We start from the raw sequence: 21,814 nt of genomic DNA, 5'->3' as shown, positions 1-21,814 counted from the left end.
TAAAGGGTATAATTAATTGGGTATGACATAAATACTTTTTTTTTAAAATACAAATAAAAAATACAAAACAAAGATTAAATGTCAAAAAAAGGAGAAAAAAGATGAATAGAAATACTGGTCATAGAGAGATGCCCATGCCCTTAGATGTCATTTTATTAGTTTATCTAGCATCGACATTTTTGTAAATTTGATATCTACTTTGGACATTTTATAATGTGGCATAGGCTGACAATTGAGATCATAAATTTAAAAATAATAAAACTTAATTTATTATAATACTAATATCAATATCATAAATATATATATATCATTTAAAAAATATATAAAAAGTATTATAAATTGTAATAGTTAACCGCTTTATTTTTTTAAAATCATATAACTAATTTGATTTACACTCCAAAATTCATAGGTGTCACATAATTTAGACATTAATTCTTTATTACTTAATATATGTAATTATATCAATGACACATAAATTGAAATAAAAAAATTACATATTTTATTTGAAAATCACGTAATAGTACTAGAAGGTATAATAATTAACAACTTAACATATTTTAAAATTTTAGTTGACTCTCCAAATTCCATATGTGCATGTAATTGAGACAGAGAGAAACATATATTGGTTTAAAATAAATAAAAATATTATAAATTATAATAATTAACAACTTCAAATTTATAAAAAAAATCCTTTAAAAAAATTTAGTTGGCTCTCCAAATTCAATCGGTATTACAATAATTAAAACATAGAAGTTAACATAGATTGGACTCGTGCTTACATTTATGTTTCCTTTTTATAACTTTTTTTCTTTTATACTTTATATAAATAAATTTTTTATGTAAAAAGTATTATCAATCATAATAATTAATAGCTTAAAATATTTGAAAACATATAAAAAGTTTTTGTTAACTTTCAAAATTTTATCTATACCACATAAATTGGGAGAAATATAGATATATAGATATTTTAAGTTGCTAATTATTGTGAGTTATAATACATTTTATGTAATTTTCATATATATTACTCGCTTTGTCCTGATTTGTGTGATACAAATGAAATTTCAAAAGTCAATGATTTTTTTATAATATTTTTTTATATTAACTTGTTAATTATTGTGATTTATAATATATTTACGTAAAACATACTCTAAATAAAAATAATTAGCAACTTAAAATATATAAAAACATACTAAAAAATTGATCAACTTCAAATTTCATATGCATGTATCACATAATTGAAATTGAAACAGAAACAACACGGGGCCCCATATCTAGTAATACATATAATTGCAAGTGTGACGTACCTTACTAACTTTTATTTAAATCAACTACTGCAATACTAAGCAATTCATCATAAGTGAAGTGCCTTCTTAATTAACTTTTATTAATATCAATTTGATCTTTTAATAGTGAGCTATGTATTTAGTAAGAAAAATATTTAATATCATACATTTTAATAAGTTATGGACATGTCCATTGAAAGATATTATTCTTAATGACATGTATTAAATATATATGCAAAAGTTGCATTATTATATGAATGAGCAAAAAGTGTATATACCCATGCACATTATGTGTTACTCTATTTACAGATTATCACTCAAGTTCCAAATCAGCATCTTTGTTTTTTTCTTCTTTCTTATTTTTCTATTTTTCCTTTTAATTAACTTTTAAAAATTATAATAAAAAAAGTGAGACAAGATTTGATCGTGCCATCTAAGCAACCCATCCACCTATACACCTTGCCAAGTGGGAACCCACGTGGACACATGTAATAGTGCTTGCCCTACAAAACTCCAAGTATTATACATGCAACAACATGTAGACTATTAAATTGTTCTCAACACTAAAACATGAGTGGTGGCGCAGTGATAGGATTGTTTTACTCTTCATTAGAGATCTCAGGTGCGAGCCCTAAGTATGGAAAAATCCTATTGAGAGCGTCACCCCAAATGGAAATATGTGATACAGATTTAGTCGGAATTCCAATGTGGACTCTATACACCGAATGAGAAATCCCAAAAATAAACGAAAAAATAACATAAATTTACAATGCTAATCTACTATGCAAATTATGATGAATGGTGATATTCTTTCATTCAACAAATTTATATTTGACAAAATGTCACTAAGAGCTTCAACAATTTATTTTTATTGTTGATTAAGGTGTCCATGAATTTCGAAAATAAAAAAAGGTACCCAATTTTTTTGTCTAGGAAAGGAGATATTCCCTTCTATTAAATTTATTTATCTTATTTTTTTTTAGTCCATTTAAAAGATAATATCTTTTTTTATACGAAAAAAGGGCATCTACACGCGTGCACGAAAACGATGCATAGATTGATCTTGTTTATGGGTGTGTTTGGTATGAAGGAAAATGTTTTCCAATTTTCTCATGTTTGGTTGGGCTAAATGTTTTGAAAAATGTATTCCAAATCAACTCATTTTTCTCGAATTTAAGGAAAATGACTTTCCTTCTAAACTTAAGGAAAACATTTTTCAAAACTCTCTTCCAACTTCAAATTACAATTATTTTTTTGTTGAAAAAATTAATTTATTTTGTCCCTACCCTCAAACCACCCCCCAACCAACCCCCCCCCCCCCAAAAAAAAAATAAAAAAAAAATAAAAAGCTTGCTTTTAAATTCAATTTTTTTACCCCACCCTCACCCCTACCCCCATCCCCTCAAAAAAAATATTAAAAATTATTTTTAAAAGATATTTCTAATTTCAATTTTTTATTTTTTTACCCCCCACCCCCCACCCGCTACCCTCGCCCCCCTCCCCCCACATCAACCCCTCTATCAGCCCCCAACCCTCTTCAAAAAGAAAAAAAATTAAGTTTGTTTTTAAAAAATATTCTCAACTTCAAAATTTCATTTTTTTCATCCTACCCTTGACCCCCCCCCCCACCCACCTCCTACGCAGCCCCCCACCCACCCACCCCCACCAGCCCCCCTCCCCCCCACAAAAAATTTAAGTTTTTTTAAAAAAAATATTTTTAGTTTCAAAATTTCATTTTTTCACCCCTAGAACCCCCACCCACGCACCCCCTACCAGCCCACCACCCCCCTCCCCAAAAAAAAATAAAAATTTTCAAGTTTGTTTTTAAAAAATATTTTCAATTTCAAAATTTCATTTTTTCACCCCTACCCTCGACCCCCACCCACCCACCCCCTACCAGCCCCCCCCCCCACCCCCAAAAAATAATTTTAAGTTTGTTTTTCAAAAATATTTTCAACTTCAAAATTTCAATTTTTCACCCCTACCCTCGACCCCCCCTTCACCCATTCCCTACCACCCCCCAAAAAAAATTTAAGTTTGTTTTTAAAAAACTATTTTCAATTTCAAAAATTATTTTCTACTCTAGTAAAAATAAAAGATATTTCTCAAAAATATTTTTCATTCATAAATAAAACACTAAAAATCTTTTCCGGAAAATATTTTCTACTCACCAACCAAACATGAGAAAATAAGTCAAAAATCAACTTGATTTCCAGGAAAACATTTTCTACGAAAACATTTTCCATGGAAAACATTTTCCTTCATACCAAACACACCCATATGTTCTCTTATTTTCTATTTTGATATTCTTTAAGATTAGTTATGTTTAAAACTATAGTCTATGTGAATTACCCAACCAGGATCTTCGTATTGTATATAATATTTATCAAATAATATATACAATACAATATGAGAAAATATGTAATAATCATCCAAACAAGTTGTTATTTAATAGTTTAATAAAAATTAAATGTTAAGAAATACATGCAGATTATCTAAATTTTCATTAGATTCGAGATAGTAATTATAAACTACATGACGACTATTGATTATATATTCTTCTTCAGTTTTTCCCGATTCATTCCAAATGACGCTCCTCACGTTTAGACAAATAATGATTATTATGTTGATTTTTGGTTTTAATTCGTCTTTTTGATGTTTTCAGAAATAAAGTTTGTATTATAAAAATAAATACAATAATAATTCAACCATCCGATATAGGAAAAGTAGAATTTTCCTACGACAGGTTAGCAATGTGTGACACTAAATATTAGTCAAGTGATGAAAGTAAAAAAATTTTAAAAAAAAACTAGTAAAACTAACCAAAACATTATTTTTTTTAACAATGAAAAAACAAGATGAATGACATGTGTGATGGAAGCAAAATCCAGATAAGAATAATAGAAGGAGACTCGAAGCACTTCTCAATCAAAATGAGATTGCATCAGGGAACAACACTTAGTCCGTTTTTATTTGTCTTAGGTGATAGATGAATCAACACACCGTATCCAAGGTGAGGTGTCATGATTTATGTTATTTGCAGATGATATAAGTACTAATGATGAGACTAGTGATGGAGTTAATGCTAGGTTGGAGGTTTGGAGACAAACCCTGAAGTCTAAAGGGTTCAAGTTGAGCAAGACCCAAACAAAATACTTGGAGTGCAATCAGGTAAGATAGGTGTGGAAGTGAGACTTGATTCACAAGTCATTCTTAAGAGCACAAGTTTCAAGTATCTTGGGTCTTTGATCAAAGAAAATGGAGAGATCCATAACGATATCACATATCATATTAGTGCGGGATGGATGAAATGAAGACTCGCCTTCTGATGAAAAGGTTGCACCAAAATTAGGGCTGGGAATAAAATACCAAAAAACAAATTACCGAACCAAACCAAACCAAAATTTTTGGTAATTTGGTGTATGGTATTCAAGAGTAAAATTTTAGAATTATGGTATTCGGTTTTGGGTTTGGTATGAGACATTAGTACCATTTGATATTTGGTATTTTCGTAATACCAAATTATTTACTTAATGAAAACTATGTATCAACATGTTCATTACTCATTAATACAAGTCCAAAGAAGAAAGTTAAAGAATGAACGTAAACAACCCAAATACATGTCTTTTAGTTGTATCAATTTATTTCTCTCAATGCTTTCTTACTTATTTGATCTTTGATTATATCTTTCCTCCGCATAAGAAAATAGAAATAATTGGAAAAATAGTATTAACTTTGTAATACAGTCGGCTACAACTTCAATACGGTATTACCGAATACCATATCAAATCGAAATTTAATTTGCCGTTTACCAAATTACTGAACCAAAATTTAATTTTTTTGTATTTGGTATCTACTTTTGACTACCAATTACCAAACCTGAAATTTTATAATTTCGAACCGAATACCAAATGCCTACCCCAAACCAAAACTTATGGGTAAGTTCTATAAAGTGATGGTTAGGCCAGCTTTATCGTATGAGGCAAATTGTTGTCCAATCAAGAACTCATATGTTCAGAAGACGCAAGTTGCAAAAATGAGGTTGTTGCGATCGATGGAGTAAAAATAAGATTAAGAATAAGAATATCCAGGATAGAGTAGGAGTGACATATGTGTTGGACAAGATGAAGAAAGCGCGACTGAGATGGTTTGAACATGTGAAAATGAGATGCGCAGATTCCCAAATACGGAGGTGTGATAGGTTTGATATAACGGGCATGAAAAGAGGTAATTTAACAAGACATGATGCAACTTCAGCTTATAAAGGACATAACCTTAGATAAGAGGGTATGAAAGTCACAAATTAAGGTAGAGGGTTAGTATGTACTTGAGTTTTGACTCGCTTGTCGACATGTTTAGGCTTGGTGGGAGCATGTGAGCACTATGTATGTCGTAGTATTAGCCTTATGCATGTAATATCTTTTAGTTACCATATTATTAATGTTGTTATTATTTCATTTTCCTGGATGCTGACATATCTTTCTTCATTCACGTATTTCCATTTTCATGAATATTTTGATTCGCAACACTTAAGTCGAGTGTCTGAAACAATTTTTTTATCTCTTTGAGGTAGGATGCGTACATTCTATCATACTCAAACCTTACTTTATATGATTATACTAAGTATGCTGTTATGGCTACAAATAAGTAATGAAATGTCCAAACAACCTTTTAAACATATAGTTATGTTCTAATAATTGCAATTGCATCCTAAATTACATATATCATTAATTATGATTCAAATCTCAACAGGTGCATTCACATTTTTTTTCCTTCTCTATAGTAAGGGGTCCACCTTTCCCAAAAAAAAAGAAAAAGAAAAAAGGTTCCACTATTCCACATAGGTGAGTTCTCCCTCTCTGTTTTTTTGTATATATACAAAAAAATAGAAAAATGAAATTTGATATTCAAAAATCAAAACCCTTCTCCTAAGTCTTCTCTTTGTATTTCCCTATTCACCAAATACAGTTACTCTCTTTTCCCTCTTTCTCTCCTCCCTTTCTCTCTCTCTAAACATATAGATACAGTGAAAAGTAAAATACATATATTTATATATATATATATATATATATATATAGAGGTAGGAATTTGTGGGGTTGGTGGGGTGGTGAAGAAGAAGATGAGTAGCAACAACAGTGGAGTTGGTGGAGGAGGAGCTAGGGTTTCAATCCCAAGCACTGTGAAGAAAACGATCCACAACATTAAGGAGATCACTGGGAATCACAGTGACGATGAGATATATGCAATGCTCAAGGAATGTTCTATGGATCCCAATGAGACTGCACAAAAACTCCTTTATCAGGGTCAGTATTGCTTTTGGATCATCTTCTTTTCACTTGGGATCTCTTCATTTTACTATATACTCACTTCTTCCCACGTATTTTATTTTCTTGCCTTTTGTGTTCTTGTTACATTCATTCTCATACTAATTTGGTCACTTCTTAATTGGGTTTTAATATTGGACTTTATCAGGGCTGATAAATTATCTTATATGTAAAAAAACAATGTATTTAATTTGTTTTGGTCCTCAATGCAGCTTTCCTAATCCCCTTTTGTTTTGACAGAGATGGCTTCACTCTCCCCTTTTTTTTTTTTTTTTTGCTGCAGTTACATTGACAGAACCTCTAGTTTTAGAGAACCCTGAATTTGCCTTAAAAATCATTTTTTTAGTATTGGAATGAATTGAGACCACAACAGAATGGCCAGAAAGGATTCATATATCAGTGCCAATAACCTATGTTGCTCGAACTCTCCAAAAATGCAGTCGCACCTGTGTCGGATTCTCCAAAAATGCACTACTTTTGAAGAAGAGAATCCGACACACATTCAGTGACATTTTTGAAGAGTCCAAGCAACATAGCCAACAACTTGACAAAAAAATAGAGAGAGTCGGTCCTAACTAGTTTGAGATTGAGGACCCATGTGATTGATGATGTATATTCCATTTTTGTTCAAGATAACATTTTGTAGTTATCAGCAAGTTTTGTTTTGATGAAGTTTGTTATTGAGAAGGTTTAGTCAAACTTCTCACCGTCTATTTGGTGCGTGGCAGAGTTGTCAATGTATTTTGTATTTAGTAGTAACAAAGAAATTAATATGGCTGTCGGTTCTTCTTTCTTGTTTTCTTCGTTACATTTGTGATGGTTGGTTCGGATGCCTTCTTTAAAAGAATTTGGAACCTTCAAATCATAGGAGCATAAAATTTTGCTTTCTGCATCTTCTTGTTTTGCTGATTTTAGATAATTTTATATGTGCACCAGTAACCTATGGATTTTCTGGTAACAAGACTAAAGGGAAATTTGCACATGTGCACATAAAAGATGCATAGATTGGTGTTGTTTATGTGTTCTCTTATTTTCTATTTTTAATATTCTGTGAGATTTGTTCCTTTTTTAAACTACAGCCCATGTGTATTGCCCCAGCCAGGATCTTCTCATTGTTACGCTTCCTAGCTATTGCAATAGATAATTTATTTTTCCTTACTCATCTTATTGAGGGGTTATTTACAGATACATTCCATGAAGTAAAAAGGAAACGGGACAGAAGAAGAGAGGTATGGTTAGCTACTGATTTGCACGCTCACAATGCTCTCTATAAAGATCCATAGGGAATTAATGTTTTCTGGGTGGGGGATTTGCAAAATAAGGTCTCAGCTGATTCTAGGTGCCCAAAGAGCTTAATGTAGTGCACACACACAGACACTGACAAGTAATTATACAAGCTGATGCAGATTCATGAAATCAACATTGAACGTAGGGTGGTGGAGCAATTTATTGCCCGTCACTAGAAAGAATGTAATGAACCATTTCAATCAAACCTCTTGCTAAGATAAGGCTGTTCAGCATGTGTTAATGCCTTCTCTATTTAACCACTGTCATCTAAGTTACAACTTATCTGGTTGATGTGCTGAAGAACATCACACTTCTATGATGCATAGAATGTCTATTTGGTTTGATCAACCTGATTAATGCAGTAAAAGAGGGAATGTGCAGATAGGCATGAGCACCTTGGCTGAATTGGTTCTTTTTTAGGTCATGGACCCCATGAATGTCAAATGAGTTTCTTTCCCCGTAGAATTCCATGCTATAATTCAACTTTGGTATCAGCATTTTGCTTTAATTGTTTCACATGTTCTCTCGTAATGACCCAATAAATGTGAAGTGCTGGCTGACATGCATTCATGGCCTTTCACGTGCTGTTTCTGTATTGTTATTACTTAATTTGCCTTTTTTACAGAATTTGAACAAGGAGTCTACTGAGCCAAAGTGGAAACCAGCTATGCAGGGGAGGGGGAACAAGGGGAGTCGGGGAAACTTCACTCCTCGCCATGTCTTGCTTGGTAAACATCCATTTTGTTATTAGTTTCTCTGACTTGTGATAGCTTATGCTGCCGAACATGGTGATTTCATATTTGTCATTTTTCTGATATCTTGATTTTAGTGTTCTTTTTAATTGCTTGACCTAGTTTCCTTTTTTTTTCTCCATTTTCCCTTTTTGCCAAATGACAAAAGGCTGGCATCTCTAAGAATCCAAATTATTTTCTTTATGTAATTGTGATCTTGATGCTGCTTCTAATCAACTATCACAAATTTTGCCTCATATATCTAAGCAAATTACAAGTTGCTCCAAAGTTATAACTACTTCATACTTCAATTTTTTTTAAAAATGTCTTTGCACTAGCCAAACAGTAACAAAGAGAATTGATATTCTGTCTTTTGGGCCACACGTAGACTTTCAACAATTAATATAACTTATTGAAACCTTTTCCTTTAACTTGCGAGTATTTTCACTATATCTTTAGTTTTGAGTCTTATCACTTATGAGCCCCTCTCCTATCCATTCATAATTGATGTGTACATGCTTGGTCAGATGCTGGTGGTGGAAGGAACTCTAGACCTGATAAGGAAAATGGAGCCAGTCATGTTTCTGGAAAGAGTGTTAATCCATCTTCCATGCCTACTGTTGAGGGGAAGAATACTTCAAGGTGTTATTGATGTTTCTGGATTTTTCTCTCTGTGTGCATTACAGCATGTGGATGCTCCTTGAATTGCCAGTGTTATACCTCTTCAGATTACAAAACGTGGTTTATTGTTTTCTATACATGGTTTGATTTCAACTATTTTTGTCGCCTAATTCTTTTTCTCTCTTTTCAGCTCATCAAGTGCCAGAGCCATTCGGCCTGGTGTTGTAGCTTTTGGGAGTAACAATGTTGTACCTGATGCACATGCAGCAGCAGGAAGAGGGATTAAGCAATCTGAAGCCACTGCAGGTGCTGGCTCTATTAAGTCAGAGGAACCTCTGCAATCTGCAAGTCATGATGCGAACAGAAACCCTAGAGTGTCCGTGGGACCCAGGGATATGCTTGGACAGAAAATGCCAAACTTCAGCAACTCTTCAACATCCTTATCTTCACCACCTTCGTCAGGAGCTTATTTTTCAGCGTCTGATCCTGTTCTTTTGCCATCTCATGATTCACGACCCCCTGGTACAGTAGGCACAATTCGAAGAGAAGTCGGTAGCCAGCGTGCTCCATTTGAAAATCTTCCTACCAACTCTAACGGAAGCAAGACAGCCACTGGTAAGCTTATGAAGACTTGTCTGGAAATTTGTCCTTAATTTTTGGAAATATTGATACTGTTGTATCATCATCAAATCATGTCATTGTTTGGGGGGGTGGGGTCATTCAATTAATGGATCTCATGTATTTGTTTCTGCCTATGTATGGATAGAGGTTTCTGACTCTAGAAGTTCAACTGTGCAAGTAAACATGTCAAGCAAATTCCAGGGGCCTGGAAAGAATCAGGTTCCGGAGAACCCACAAAGCGCTTCTTTGGCTCAGGGTGTTTCTTCTCTTAGTAGACCTACATCTAATTACAACAACCGATCACCACTGGTTGGGCCACAAAAAGGTATAGTATTGAGACATGTTCCATACTCTAATGCATTAGTATATTATTTTCTTTCCCCCTCCTTGAAAGATTCCTTTAATTGATATTGTTTCTGCAATTGTTACTAATGGTGCTTGATGATTGAGCTGTGGACGGATTTAAGTTGTGGTATTTAGGAGGCTCTAAGGATATGAATGGAGTAGGAATTTTAGTAGATACAAACCTAAGGGAGCAAGTGGTGAAGTTAAGCAGATCAATGACAAGATGATGGTGATCAAGCTAGTCATTGGACGAATGAACGTCATTAGTGCATACTTGCCGTAAGTGGCTTGGATGAGGAAGTCAAGAAGTGATTTTGTGAGGATTTGGACGAGATGGTGAGGAATATACCACACTCCAATAAGCTCTTCATTGGTGGAGATTTCAATGGCCACATCAAGGCAATTTCTAGTGGTTTTAACAATGTGCATGGAGGCTTTTGTTTTGGCGATAGAAACAAGAAGTGGTGCTTTGCTTCTGGATTTTGCTAAAACTTTCGAGTTGGTGATAGCTAATTCGAGCGTTTGCCGAAGAAGGACTCCTTAGTTACCTTCCCTAATGCGTTGGCCAAGATGCAAATAGATTATTTACATCCCTTTGTAATACTGCAAGGTTATTCCTAGCGAGAATCTTATCACTCAACATAACCTCTAGACTATGGACTTGAAGATAAAGAGATAGAGGGAGAAAAATACTGTATAATCGGTCGAGGATCGAATAGGGTGGCTTGACCTTGCCCAAGCATGGGAGATGGGGGAGAAGTTGACTGTGGCTCGGGGGAGTAGTGGGGATGCTCATGACATGTGGGTAAGACTTCTAGTGGCATTAAGGAAGTAGCTAAAAAGGTCTTGAGGTTTTTGAAAGGTAATGGTGGTGGTCATCGAGGTGATTGGTGCCAAAACGGAGAAGTCCAAGGCTAAGTGGAAGCTAAGAAGGTTGCTTTTGCAAAGTGAGTGGAGAGCAAGGACAGGAGGAATAATGGATGAATTAGGAAATGTATAAGGTTGCGAAGACAGTAAAGTTTGCGGTTATGGCAACAAAAACAACTTTCGAACGCTTGTATATTGAACTTGGAGACAAAGACGAAGACAAAAAGTTGTATAGGCTTGCCAAGGCAAGAGAGAGGAAGGCCCGAGACCTGAACAAAGTGAGTGTATCAAGGACGAGGGAAGGAAAAGTATTGGTGGAAGAGACACTTTCTAGAAGGAGATGGCATGTTTACTTTCACAAACTCTTGAATAAAGAGGGGGACAAGGACATTGTGTCAGGTGATTTAGAGCACTTTGAGAGACACCATGATTATGGGTATTGTAGGTGTATTAAGGTTAAGGAGGTTAAGGGTGTCCTTTAGAGAATGTGCAAGGGAAGAGTGACAGGGCAAGATGAGACTTTGATGGTGTTCTGGAAGAGCTCAAGCAGGACTTGAGGGGATGACTTGCTTGTTTAATGTCGTTTTCAAGACAAAAAAATGCCCGAAGAGTGGAGGTCAATTATCCCTCTATACAAGAACAAGGGTGACGTCCAAATTGCAGTAAGCTGCTAAGCCACAAGTGTTCTCAAAAGTAAAAAGCGCAAAAAAAATGTGAGGTCGGTTGGGGCTTTAAGCGCAAAACACAAATAAAGCGTGAGCTTTAATGAAAAAAGGTGCAAAGGAAAAAACACATATATATGTTTAGTCCAAAACATATAATTATAACATGAATGACAATATATGAACAAAGTTATTGAATTTTTTTAACAATTAAGTGAAATATCAATTGCTTAGTGTCGCCTCTTTAGAAGAGACTCAATGATAAAGGAAAAATATGCCTTAGAACCTTGATGACAACACTGAACTACACATTAACCGAGATGGAGTGAGCAACGTGTTTTGAGCCTCGCTTAAAGGCCTAAGTGCGCCTTTGACAACACTGTAAGCCACACAATGGAAGTTTAGGAGAGGGTGAGGGAGATGAGGGTGAGAAAGATGTGTTCATTACTGGGAACCTGTTCGGTTTCATGCCGAAGTGTTCTACTATAGAAGCCATTCATCTTGTGAGGAGATTGGTGGAAAAGTATAGAGAGAGGAAGAAAGACCTACATATGGTGTTCATTGATCTAGATAAGGCTTACGACAAAGTTCAAAGAGAGGTCATATCGAGATGCATGGGGCTAGAGGTGTACCGGTGACTTACATTATGGCGGTAAAGGACATGTATGATGGAGCCAAAATTCGGATAAGAACAATGGGAGGAGACTTGAAACATTTCTTAGTCAAGATGGGGTTGCACTCGAGATTAGCACTTGGCCCCTTTTTATTTGCCTTGGTGATGGATGAATTAATGCGTCACATCTAAGGTGAGGTGCCATGGTGTATGTTGTTTGCAGATGATATAGTACTGATTGATGAGACTCGTGGTGGAGTTAATGCTAAGTTGGAGGTTTGGAGACAGACCATGAAGTTTAAAGGGTTTAGGTTGAGCAGACCAAAATAGAATACTTGGAGTGCAAGTTTAGTGATACATCATGTGAGGTAGGCGTAGAAGTAAGGCTTGATACTCAGGTCATCCCTAGAGAGAATTTTAAAAAGTATCTTGGTCCTTAATATAAGGAAATGGAGAGATCGATGAAGATGTCACACCTCGTATTGGTGTGAGGTGGACAAATTGGAGGGTTCACTTCTAGAGTCTTGTGTGGTAAAAAGGTACCACCAAAACTTGAATGTAAGTTCTATAGAATGATGGTTTGATTAATTTGTGTAATAAGTGTCTTAACATATGAGTAGGATGATTTTTTCTAACACGACATTCTCCTTTCTATGTATGGGGTGCAGTATTGGCTAATTAAATTTTTTTCATGTTTAGAAAATGCAAGTTGCGGAAATGAGGATGCTGAGATGGATGTGTGGACATACTAATTACTAGGAGAGATAAGATTAAGAATGAGGATATCCGGCATAAGGTGGGAGTGACCTCTGTGGTGTGCAAGATGAGGGAAGTGAGATTGGACTAGTTTGGACATGTGAAGAGGAGATGCATAGATGCCCTAGTAAGGAGGTGTGAGAGGTTGGATATAATGGGTATGAGGAGAGGAAGAGGTAGGCCTAAGAAGTATTAGAGAGAGGTCATTAGACATGATATGTTGCAACTTCAACTTACTGAGGCATAGCTTAGATATGAGGGTATGGAGGCTACGGATCAGGGTAGAAGGTAGTAGGTAGTTGAGTTTTGACTCGCTTTTCGATAGGCTTAGGCTTGGTGGGAGCCGGGGAGCACTGTGTCTTTTGTAGTATTTGTCTTATACATGTATTTTCTTTTCAGTTTCAGCAACCACATTATTTTGTTACTGTTTTCTTTCTCTGAGAGAATGCTCTATACTGCTTCCCTTGTTAATTGACATGTTTTCTTCACTATCTGTTCTTTTTCATATATATTTTGATTTGTTGCACTTGAGCCAATGGTCTTTCAGAAACCACCTCTATACCTCCACGAGTCAGGGGTAAGGTTTGCATTTGCTCTACCCTCCCTAGACCCTATTGTGGGATTACATTGGGTACATAATTGTTGTTGTTTTAAACCTTTTTGTATTGATTTTTTCTTGAGCTGAGTGAATGTTTTTTTCCGGTTAGTATTTTTGTTGGTCTAGCTGGAGAGATAAAAGGTCATTTCCTAATCTCATTTGCAGTTTCAATTTTCTTCTTTTGGTTATCTTGCATCTTTCGGTTTGTATTCTCCTCCTTGTGTCCGTAGTCCTAGTTGGGGGACATGCACCAGTATATTCTCGTCGTTAAAGATGACTCAATAGTTACATTATTTGAAGCTTTAGAGTGTTATGATACTCTAGCTTTTTGTTAAATTTGATTTTCGCTGTTAAATGGGAAGAGAATAAAGAGCTGAACTCTGGAGATTAGGGTTTCTTACTTGAATAAACATGTCGTGCTCAACCTAAAAACTTGTCCTTTGCATTTCACTACAGCTGGTCCTGGTATGGAATGGAAGCCAAAGCCTACAAACAATAGTATTGCTCAAATTTCTGTTACATCTGCTGCTGGTTCATCTGATGTTTCTATAGCTTCTACTGAAGTCGATACTCAGCCGCAGCCTCCAGGTGTCGATGTTGAAACAAGGGAAGGGACTTTGGAACTGCAGCAGAAGTTAGAAAAATCACACATTTCAGATATTCAGCATGTCATTATCCCTAACCACCTTCACGTGCCCGAGGTGGAAAAACTTGGTTTCTGTTTTGGAAGTTTTGAAGCTAGCCTGGGTTTAGGCATCAGCGCTAACAGTGCTGCTGAGAGTGAAAAGACTCCATCACTCTCTGGAACTTCTGAGGGTATCGAAGAAACAATAAATGATCAGTTTTCGAGGTCTGTCATCTCACTTCTTGCTTCCCTCAATTGACCTGCGACTTGTGAAAGCTTTTTGTTTGCTCTCCTTTTAGCCTAGGAATCGAGGATTAGGATGAATAGTACCAGTATATTTCACCTTTCTAATTTAATAGATGTGTGGGGGGGGGGGGGGGTTATTTGGAATGTCCTGTTTTTGTTGTTTTATATGATACTGCAGATAGAACTTAGAAGAGAAGTGCATACAATTAATTGATGATGCCAACATATATTCATGACCTCACAAAAAATACTTTATGCATTATATTAATGCGGGAATGGTTTATCTGGAAGTCCAGTTTTGCAGTAATACTAAACTGGATATTCAAATAATATTTTTCAATATTTTGAAGATTAAAAACTTTTAGTTACTGAAATTGGTCAGTGATGCTTTGTTCATTCTCTAGATTCTCATTGCTCAGTCTTCAATTTTCCAGACAGTTGACAGCTGCATATGGTTTTGGCAAAGTCTAGGAAACATTCCAAAAACTAAACCAAGTGTTTTTGATTTGAAATAACTTGAAACCAACTTGGTCTGGTTTTCAAAAACCAAAAGCCGATGATTAATCTTTTTCCTTAGCAAAATCTGACTTTGAAACCAATCTTCCAAACCAACCCGTACCCAAACATACAACTTTCTTCCATAATCTAAGGCCACTTTACTTTATTGAATATCCGTTACCTTTTAAAAAAACAACTTTCATCCATAACCATTCCTGATTAATTTCTTGTGAAATCAAACCCAAAAACCAATTCCAAATGCATGGCCTTTTTCCATCTTCTGCATTGACCTTGTATCTTTTTTAAAGCAATTTGGACTACATTTGGAAAAAGTTTTTGAGATTATTTTTTCAGAAAAATATCTTGTTGAAATTGAGATTACTTTACTTTATTGAATATCCGTTACCTTTTAAAAAAACAACTTTCATCCATAACCATTCCTGATTAATTTCTTGTGAAATCAAACCCAAAAACCAATTCCAAATGCATGGTCTTTTTCCATCTTCTGCATTGACCTTGTATCTTTTTTAAAGTAATTTGGACTACATTTGGAAAAAGTTTGTGAGATTATTTTTTCAGAAAAATAGCTTGTTGAAATTTAGACGTGTTGGTAGGTGTAGCTTCTATGAGAAATAAACTTCTGGAAGTGAGTGTTCTGCGAGTAGAGGAATAGTTTTTTCTTTAATTAATATGTAAAATTCTTGTTTGAAATACACCCTCAAACTGCAACTTCAGAAAAACAGTTTCTAGATTTCTTTTTGTAAAAAGTACTTCAAAATATTAAACAATTGTGAATTAATTTTTTTCCACAAATTTTGAGAATAAATTTCTTGGACAGAAGCCAGTAATTCTATATTTTAGAAAAATCTTCTAGAAGATTGAGACCTAAAATATCTAATTCAATTTGTCTTTTTTCTTTTAGCTTTTAAGCGCCTCCCTTATTTCAAATGTTTTCTGTGCATATGAACTTGTTGCCTTTAGCCTTGTAGTTATATCTTGATGGTATCTTTTATAACACCTAAAGCTATATATACTTCGTTTGTAGCACATTCACATGCTAATGTTTTCATTCTTATGAGTGAATGCAGTGATCAAAATCCATCAACAGCTGCAGAGGGTGCCGATTGTTCTGATCAATCTCCGCCTTCAGGTGGGCAGGAGAATTTGTCTGCAAAGACAGAAGATGTCTCATCCTCTATTCCCGAGTACAGTGAATCTAAGCAAGAGACTCTGAAAGGAGGTCATCAGTATTCAGTTGTTCATACGTCCCCGAACTACAGTTTTGGTTTTGTGCCACCAACATTAGGCAGCCAGCTTGCACCTTTTGAAATCTCTGAATCACAGTCTCGTGATGTTTCTCGTCTTCCAAACTTTGTCGTAAGCCTTCATACTCTGATGTACTTTTTGCATATTCTGTGATTTTATTGGTTCTGAAGCTTCAAATTCTCAATTTTGGAATAGAAAGTTGCAAGTTTGTAAGTAAATATCCATAGTTAGATGAACACCATGTTGTAGACTTGTAATGCGTTGTCATTGTTTGTTTCACCTCACTTGCCTGCAAGGTCCTAGAATCTCACACTTCGATGATTTATTCTGGGGTCTATGTTAATGTTGAATGTAGGAACTATCTGACAGTAAATAGTAAATATAGTGTTTCGGGATGATTTGACATATTCCAAGAAGTTTGCGACCACGTGGAATCGATATAACTGATTCATGAAAATTTATCAATCAAGAATTGTTAAAACGGATCATTTGTTCCTGTAGGTTCAGCAACCAATTGACCCAACAAGCTACTATGCCCAGTACTACCGCTCCAGTGTCGATGGTGATGGCCGCATTTCACCTTTTCATTCAGCGGGAGTTTCTACCAATTACAACGGCAATGTTGCAGTTGTGCCTCCACAAACTTCTCAAGAGGTTTGAAAGTACTCTATCGAGTATATGTTTTATTGTCTGTATGACTCTATGCAGGAAAGTATTGGGTGGATGGGGGGGAGATTATGCACTTGACACCTTCTCCCAATGCTCTCATCGCATCAACAGAATTACGTCTCTTGTACAGTAATGCTAACTTGTCCATTGATTAGTTTCCTTTACTATAGGTATTCCCTAGCCTAGACGGAAGGTTTGTTTTTCTGCTAAAGACCTTAAAACTCTCTTTGCCCCATGCATTCGTGAAAGTCATAATTATTATCATGGTTGCGGTCCTGCAGGATTCAGTTTGTTGGTTGATTCTTTAGCTTGATGTAATGGGAACAACAACATACCCAGTGAAATCCCACAAGTGGGGTCTAGGGAGGGTAGAGTGTACAAAGCTTTTTACGCGAAGTTATATGATTAGTGATTAGTGTTCTTCAAGAAATTTGTTATAATAGATATTTATAGAGTATTATAAAATCCTTTTAATAAACTATGCATTATTTGCATAGTCTAGTGAACACTATCCAAATCTTTTAGTATTGCATTCTTAGAACCTTGAGTGACATTTGAGCAAATGTTTTCTAAGTTTCGCAAGTGTATTAGATGCTTACTTTTGCTGTTCAATATTGATATTTTACCAATTTTCTATTCACCAGAAGATCAATGCTAAATGCCATGAGTTCTTCCTTTATGTTGCAGTGAACCACCAAGTATAGTGTAAATCTATTTAAGAAAGCTTTTGACAATCTGCAGTAAGTTGTGTGCCTGGTGCTAGCAGTCCCTTCTATAATTATGACTGAACAAACTTTATTTTATTTCTTCTGGTGGATTTCATACCTTCATACTCTCCACAGAAGTATACCACCTGTATTTGATAATAATTTTCACAGAACAATAGTTTAATTTTTGGGTCAATTGTTTGATTTACAACTTGCTAACTTCAGCTCACAGTATGGTACTCCTTGTTGATATGCATTTCAAATGATACGCAGGGAGGAAATGCTCCAACATCCCTTGCAACTCAAGCTGCTGGGATTATGCAGAGTTCAGCAGCTGTAACTCAGCAATCTCTCCCTGTATTTCGACAAGCTACAGGGATGCATTTGCCTCATTATCCTCCAAATTATATCCCATATGCTCACTACTTCTCTCCATATTATGTTCCACCAACAGCCATCCATCAATTCTTAAGCAATGGTGCATTTCCCCAGCAACCTCAGGCTGGTAGTGTGTATCCATCTCCACCAGCCGCTGCTCCCAGATACTCACTTTCACAATATAGGTCAGGAGCTAATGTAGGAAACTCAACTCACATTGGAGTGCCTGGGACGTATGGGCCATATGGATCCTCTACATCCAACTATACCCCTGGTTCAACTACAGGAGGTGGAAACCCTGCTTCTAATGAGGATCTTTCTGCTTCTTCCTTCAAGGATAGCCAACAACAGGTTGGTCTTGTGTTTAGTTTAAATCTATATTGATGTTATCTTTTTCCTTACTGAAACATTTAATTGACATCATTCACATCATCTCTAAATCTTTTTGAATGGTGCACAAAGGAGATTGTATAATGATGAAAGATCACCCCTTAAGATCAGCAATAAAGGGGTGCTATCCCAAAAACAAAGGAGAATGAGAGATGAATAATAGGGTCTATATTGATTTACGACATAATACATAACTGTGCCCTTTAGTTTGACATCAACTGACATCTATGCCCTCCAATTTTGGGTGTGCACAAGCAAACACTTAAACCATCCAAAAGTTAAACAAGTAGGCACACGTGTCCTATGTGGCGCCCTTATGTGACAATTCACGTCCTACATGTCATCCTACGTGTATTATGCCACTGCCACATAGGATGTGTCTGTCTACTTGTTCAACTTTTGGATAGTTTAATTGCCTCTTTGTGCACACCCAAAGTTTGAGGGCATAGATGCGGAATGCCAACTGAAGCCAAGTTAAAGGACACATTTATGTATTATGCCTTGATTTACCCCTAGTGAAAAGATATAATTCTAACCTTGCCAGTAAAGTGAAAAGACAACCATGTGAAAATTATCCATTATATCAGAACTTGAAATTCTTTTAGCAGAATGATAAGGGCCTAAAACTGATGAAACTAGGCTATGTCTGCTCTTTTAAAGCACTTCCAAAATATTTCCAAAGCCTCCTACCCCTGCACTTGGACTGATCTGCTGCAGACTCTGATTCTTTTAATTTTTGCTGATATACTGGAGAAGCCATATTGATACTTGGAGCTTTCTGTGAATGTCTGTATCTCTCAGGGCAAACTGCACTTGTGTTTACATTTGTTATTACTCCCTCTGTTTCAAAAAGAGTGGTCTAGTTTGACTTGACATGTAGTTTAAGAAAATAAAGAAGACTTTTGAATCTTGTGATTCTAAATTATAGTTATGTCAAATGTACAAAATTTCCCTTTAATCTTGTGGTCTTAAACATGTCACGTGGAAAGCTGAAAGTAAAATGTTACAAAAAAAGTAAAGAGGTCATTCTTTTTTAAACAAACTAAAAAGGAAATGAGGTCATTCTTTTTTGAAACAGAGGGAGTATCTTTTAACTTTTTTGAGTGTCCAGTAGTGTGACTTTAGTATTTTAAAGTGGAGAACTAATTATACTCTGCCCTGCATTTATACTTTTGCTTGCAGTTTTCTGAGTTTAACATGCACGTGTGTTCTATAGTATATGCATGTGCGTGTGTGTGTATATATATATATATATTTAATTTGGATGGTGGTCCTCTTTTGTGGAAGTTCTATGGGCTACTACGCCCTTGTAGGGTTGTGTATACTTCGCCAACATTTAAAACTTTTCTTTTCTTTTTTCAAGATTGTGGCAAACTAGAAATTGTGTTGCATGGCAGTCCTTTCAAGAAAATTTCTAGGATCCCATGTTCTTGTTCTTGTGTCAAGTAATTTTCCTTTCAAACACTTTTGCCTTTGAGTGGGACAACCTGATGGTTATTGGGCTCGTACAGAAAAATTGAAATGGCATGTTCCTTGTCTGTCTAGAAAGGCTTCTCCTCTTTTGAAACTGACTTATTTACTTTTATTTCTAAACAATGAGTGAGCTTCTACTATGATTTGTTCTTCTGACTTTTTGTGTGGTAAACTCTTTTCTATACTGTTTGCTTTGAGTTTTGTATCAACTGAATAATTTTACGTGTAACCTTGATACTATGTCCAAATTTTATAAAGGTATCCAAATTTATAGATGATTATTTTGAAAATAGACTCGTTCTTTATGTAAGGCCTGACCCCATAGGTCTCTCTGGACTGTGTTTATCATCTTTTTTGGGTTTGTACTTTATTTATGTGGCTTAAAGGGGTGAACAATTTTGTTGTTGCAGAGTGAGGGCTCAGGTGTGTGGATTACTCCAGGTCGAGATTTATCCAGCTTGCAAGCAAGTTCTTTTTATAACCTACCCCAGGGTCAAGTGGCTTTTACTCCCACACAACCTGGCCATGGAAACATTGCTGGTCTTTATCATCCAGCACAACCAGTGACAGCACAGACTGTTCACCCACTTATGCAACAGTCGCAGACGATGTCTGGTCCAATTGATATGGTTGGACCCACAGCCACCGTCTATCAGCAGCCTCAACATTCACAAATTAACTGGCCAAGCAGCTACTAAGGAGCTGGTCCTGCCATTTGTAAACCGGAAGAAAATGAAATTCTTGATTACAATTTTGGGGGTTACAATTAGTTTGGAGACGGAGGAAGTATCCAGCACGTGCCTAGAAGACAATCACTGTGGAGGTTGACTGTAAATCTATTAGAAATGCCCCTCCCTGAAAAAAAAAGGAAAAAAGACGAGGTATCTCTTTTCTTGCTTGGGATTGAGGATTCAAAGGGTAAAATCCTCCTGTAACGAATAGTGACATTCTTTAGTTTGAAGCAGGTATAAACATATCAGTTTTCGGTTACATTTTGTTAGCCCTTCGATAGTTTTCAGTGTCAACTCTTTTCTTTTTGGTCATTTTTTTTCCACATTTCTTTCATATATATATATCCTTCTATTGGTAGGTTAGGACTGTTTAAAGCAAGGAGGGGTTTAGGGGATTTTAATACTTTTTCTTTCTCTTTTTGCTTTCAATCATCTTAATCTGTAAAGTTAGTTTTGACATTTAAAAGGGGTGTACTTGGACTGTTGTTATTGGTGCTTCCAGATGCTGATTCAGTTTTGCATGTGGGGGTAAATTGATTGATATGATGCAGCTTTTAAAGAGCTTGTTGAAAATTATGAAATCTTGCTTGTGCCCAAGATTTTCTGTGATGTATATCTTTTCTTTATTTGTCTATGTTTGTTTTTTACAGTACTCAATACAGATGTACATTGCCATGAAGTAAATATGGGGAGGGGTCCTGAACATGTGTTTTATAAAAGAATTTGCTGTATTTTAGTTAAGATACTGTACATCTAAACAGCACATGACAAGCTTGGCATTCAATGCTCTGTTGGATCTCTAGGATTAATACTGAAAATATGATAACATTATTGATCTTATTGCTATTTTGGTGGGAAATATGAAGATACATGGAGATCCTAGCTCCTTGTATCTTCATTGCTGGCTAATCTGTCACTATCCTTAAGTATGTCTTTACTAAGATGATGGTTTCTCAATAGATGACAACTCCTCTTCCTTAGTCCTTGGCAAGACTCCAATGTAAGGCAAAGCTTGAACCCATAGGATCTCTATTGAAGAACTAACCCTACAACATGGGGAATACTCACTTGGATAAAAAATTGTTCAGATATTGGATTTGACAAATCAAGCTCTACGGTTTGT

The 21,814-nt window shown here is 35.6% G+C and overlaps 1 protein-coding gene across 2 annotated transcripts; it reads left to right on the top strand.

Moving 5' to 3' along the window:
• The first annotated feature begins 6,326 nt into the window (after window positions 1-6,326).
• Window positions 6,327-21,317, top strand: LOC125837716 (GBF-interacting protein 1-like). Of its 2 annotated transcripts, XM_049516790.1 has the most exons (11): window positions 6,327-6,586; window positions 7,793-7,836; window positions 8,520-8,622; window positions 9,153-9,267; window positions 9,437-9,861; window positions 10,013-10,192; window positions 14,165-14,558; window positions 16,166-16,454; window positions 16,845-16,997; window positions 17,993-18,448; window positions 20,371-21,317. In XM_049516790.1, the coding sequence occupies exons 1-11, from the start codon at window positions 6,403-6,405 to the stop codon at window positions 20,656-20,658; spliced, it is 2,631 nt and encodes an 876-aa protein (XP_049372747.1). In that variant the 5' UTR covers window positions 6,327-6,402; the 3' UTR covers window positions 20,659-21,317. The 2 variants fall into 2 exon arrangements, with proteins under 2 accessions (XP_049372747.1, XP_049372748.1); XM_049516791.1 differs by lacking the exon at window positions 10,013-10,192 and having other exon boundaries at window positions 6,328-6,586.
• Window positions 21,318-21,814: the final 497 nt, after the last annotated feature.

This window comes from Solanum verrucosum, unplaced genomic scaffold (assembly GCF_900185275.1).
Source record: "Solanum verrucosum unplaced genomic scaffold, falcon-dt-bn FXZP01000029.1, whole genome shotgun sequence".
Lineage (NCBI taxonomy): Eukaryota > Viridiplantae > Streptophyta > Magnoliopsida > Solanales > Solanaceae > Solanum > Solanum verrucosum.
Note: the sequence above shows the minus strand (reverse complement) of the source record. Positions and strands in the feature narration are given on the sequence as shown.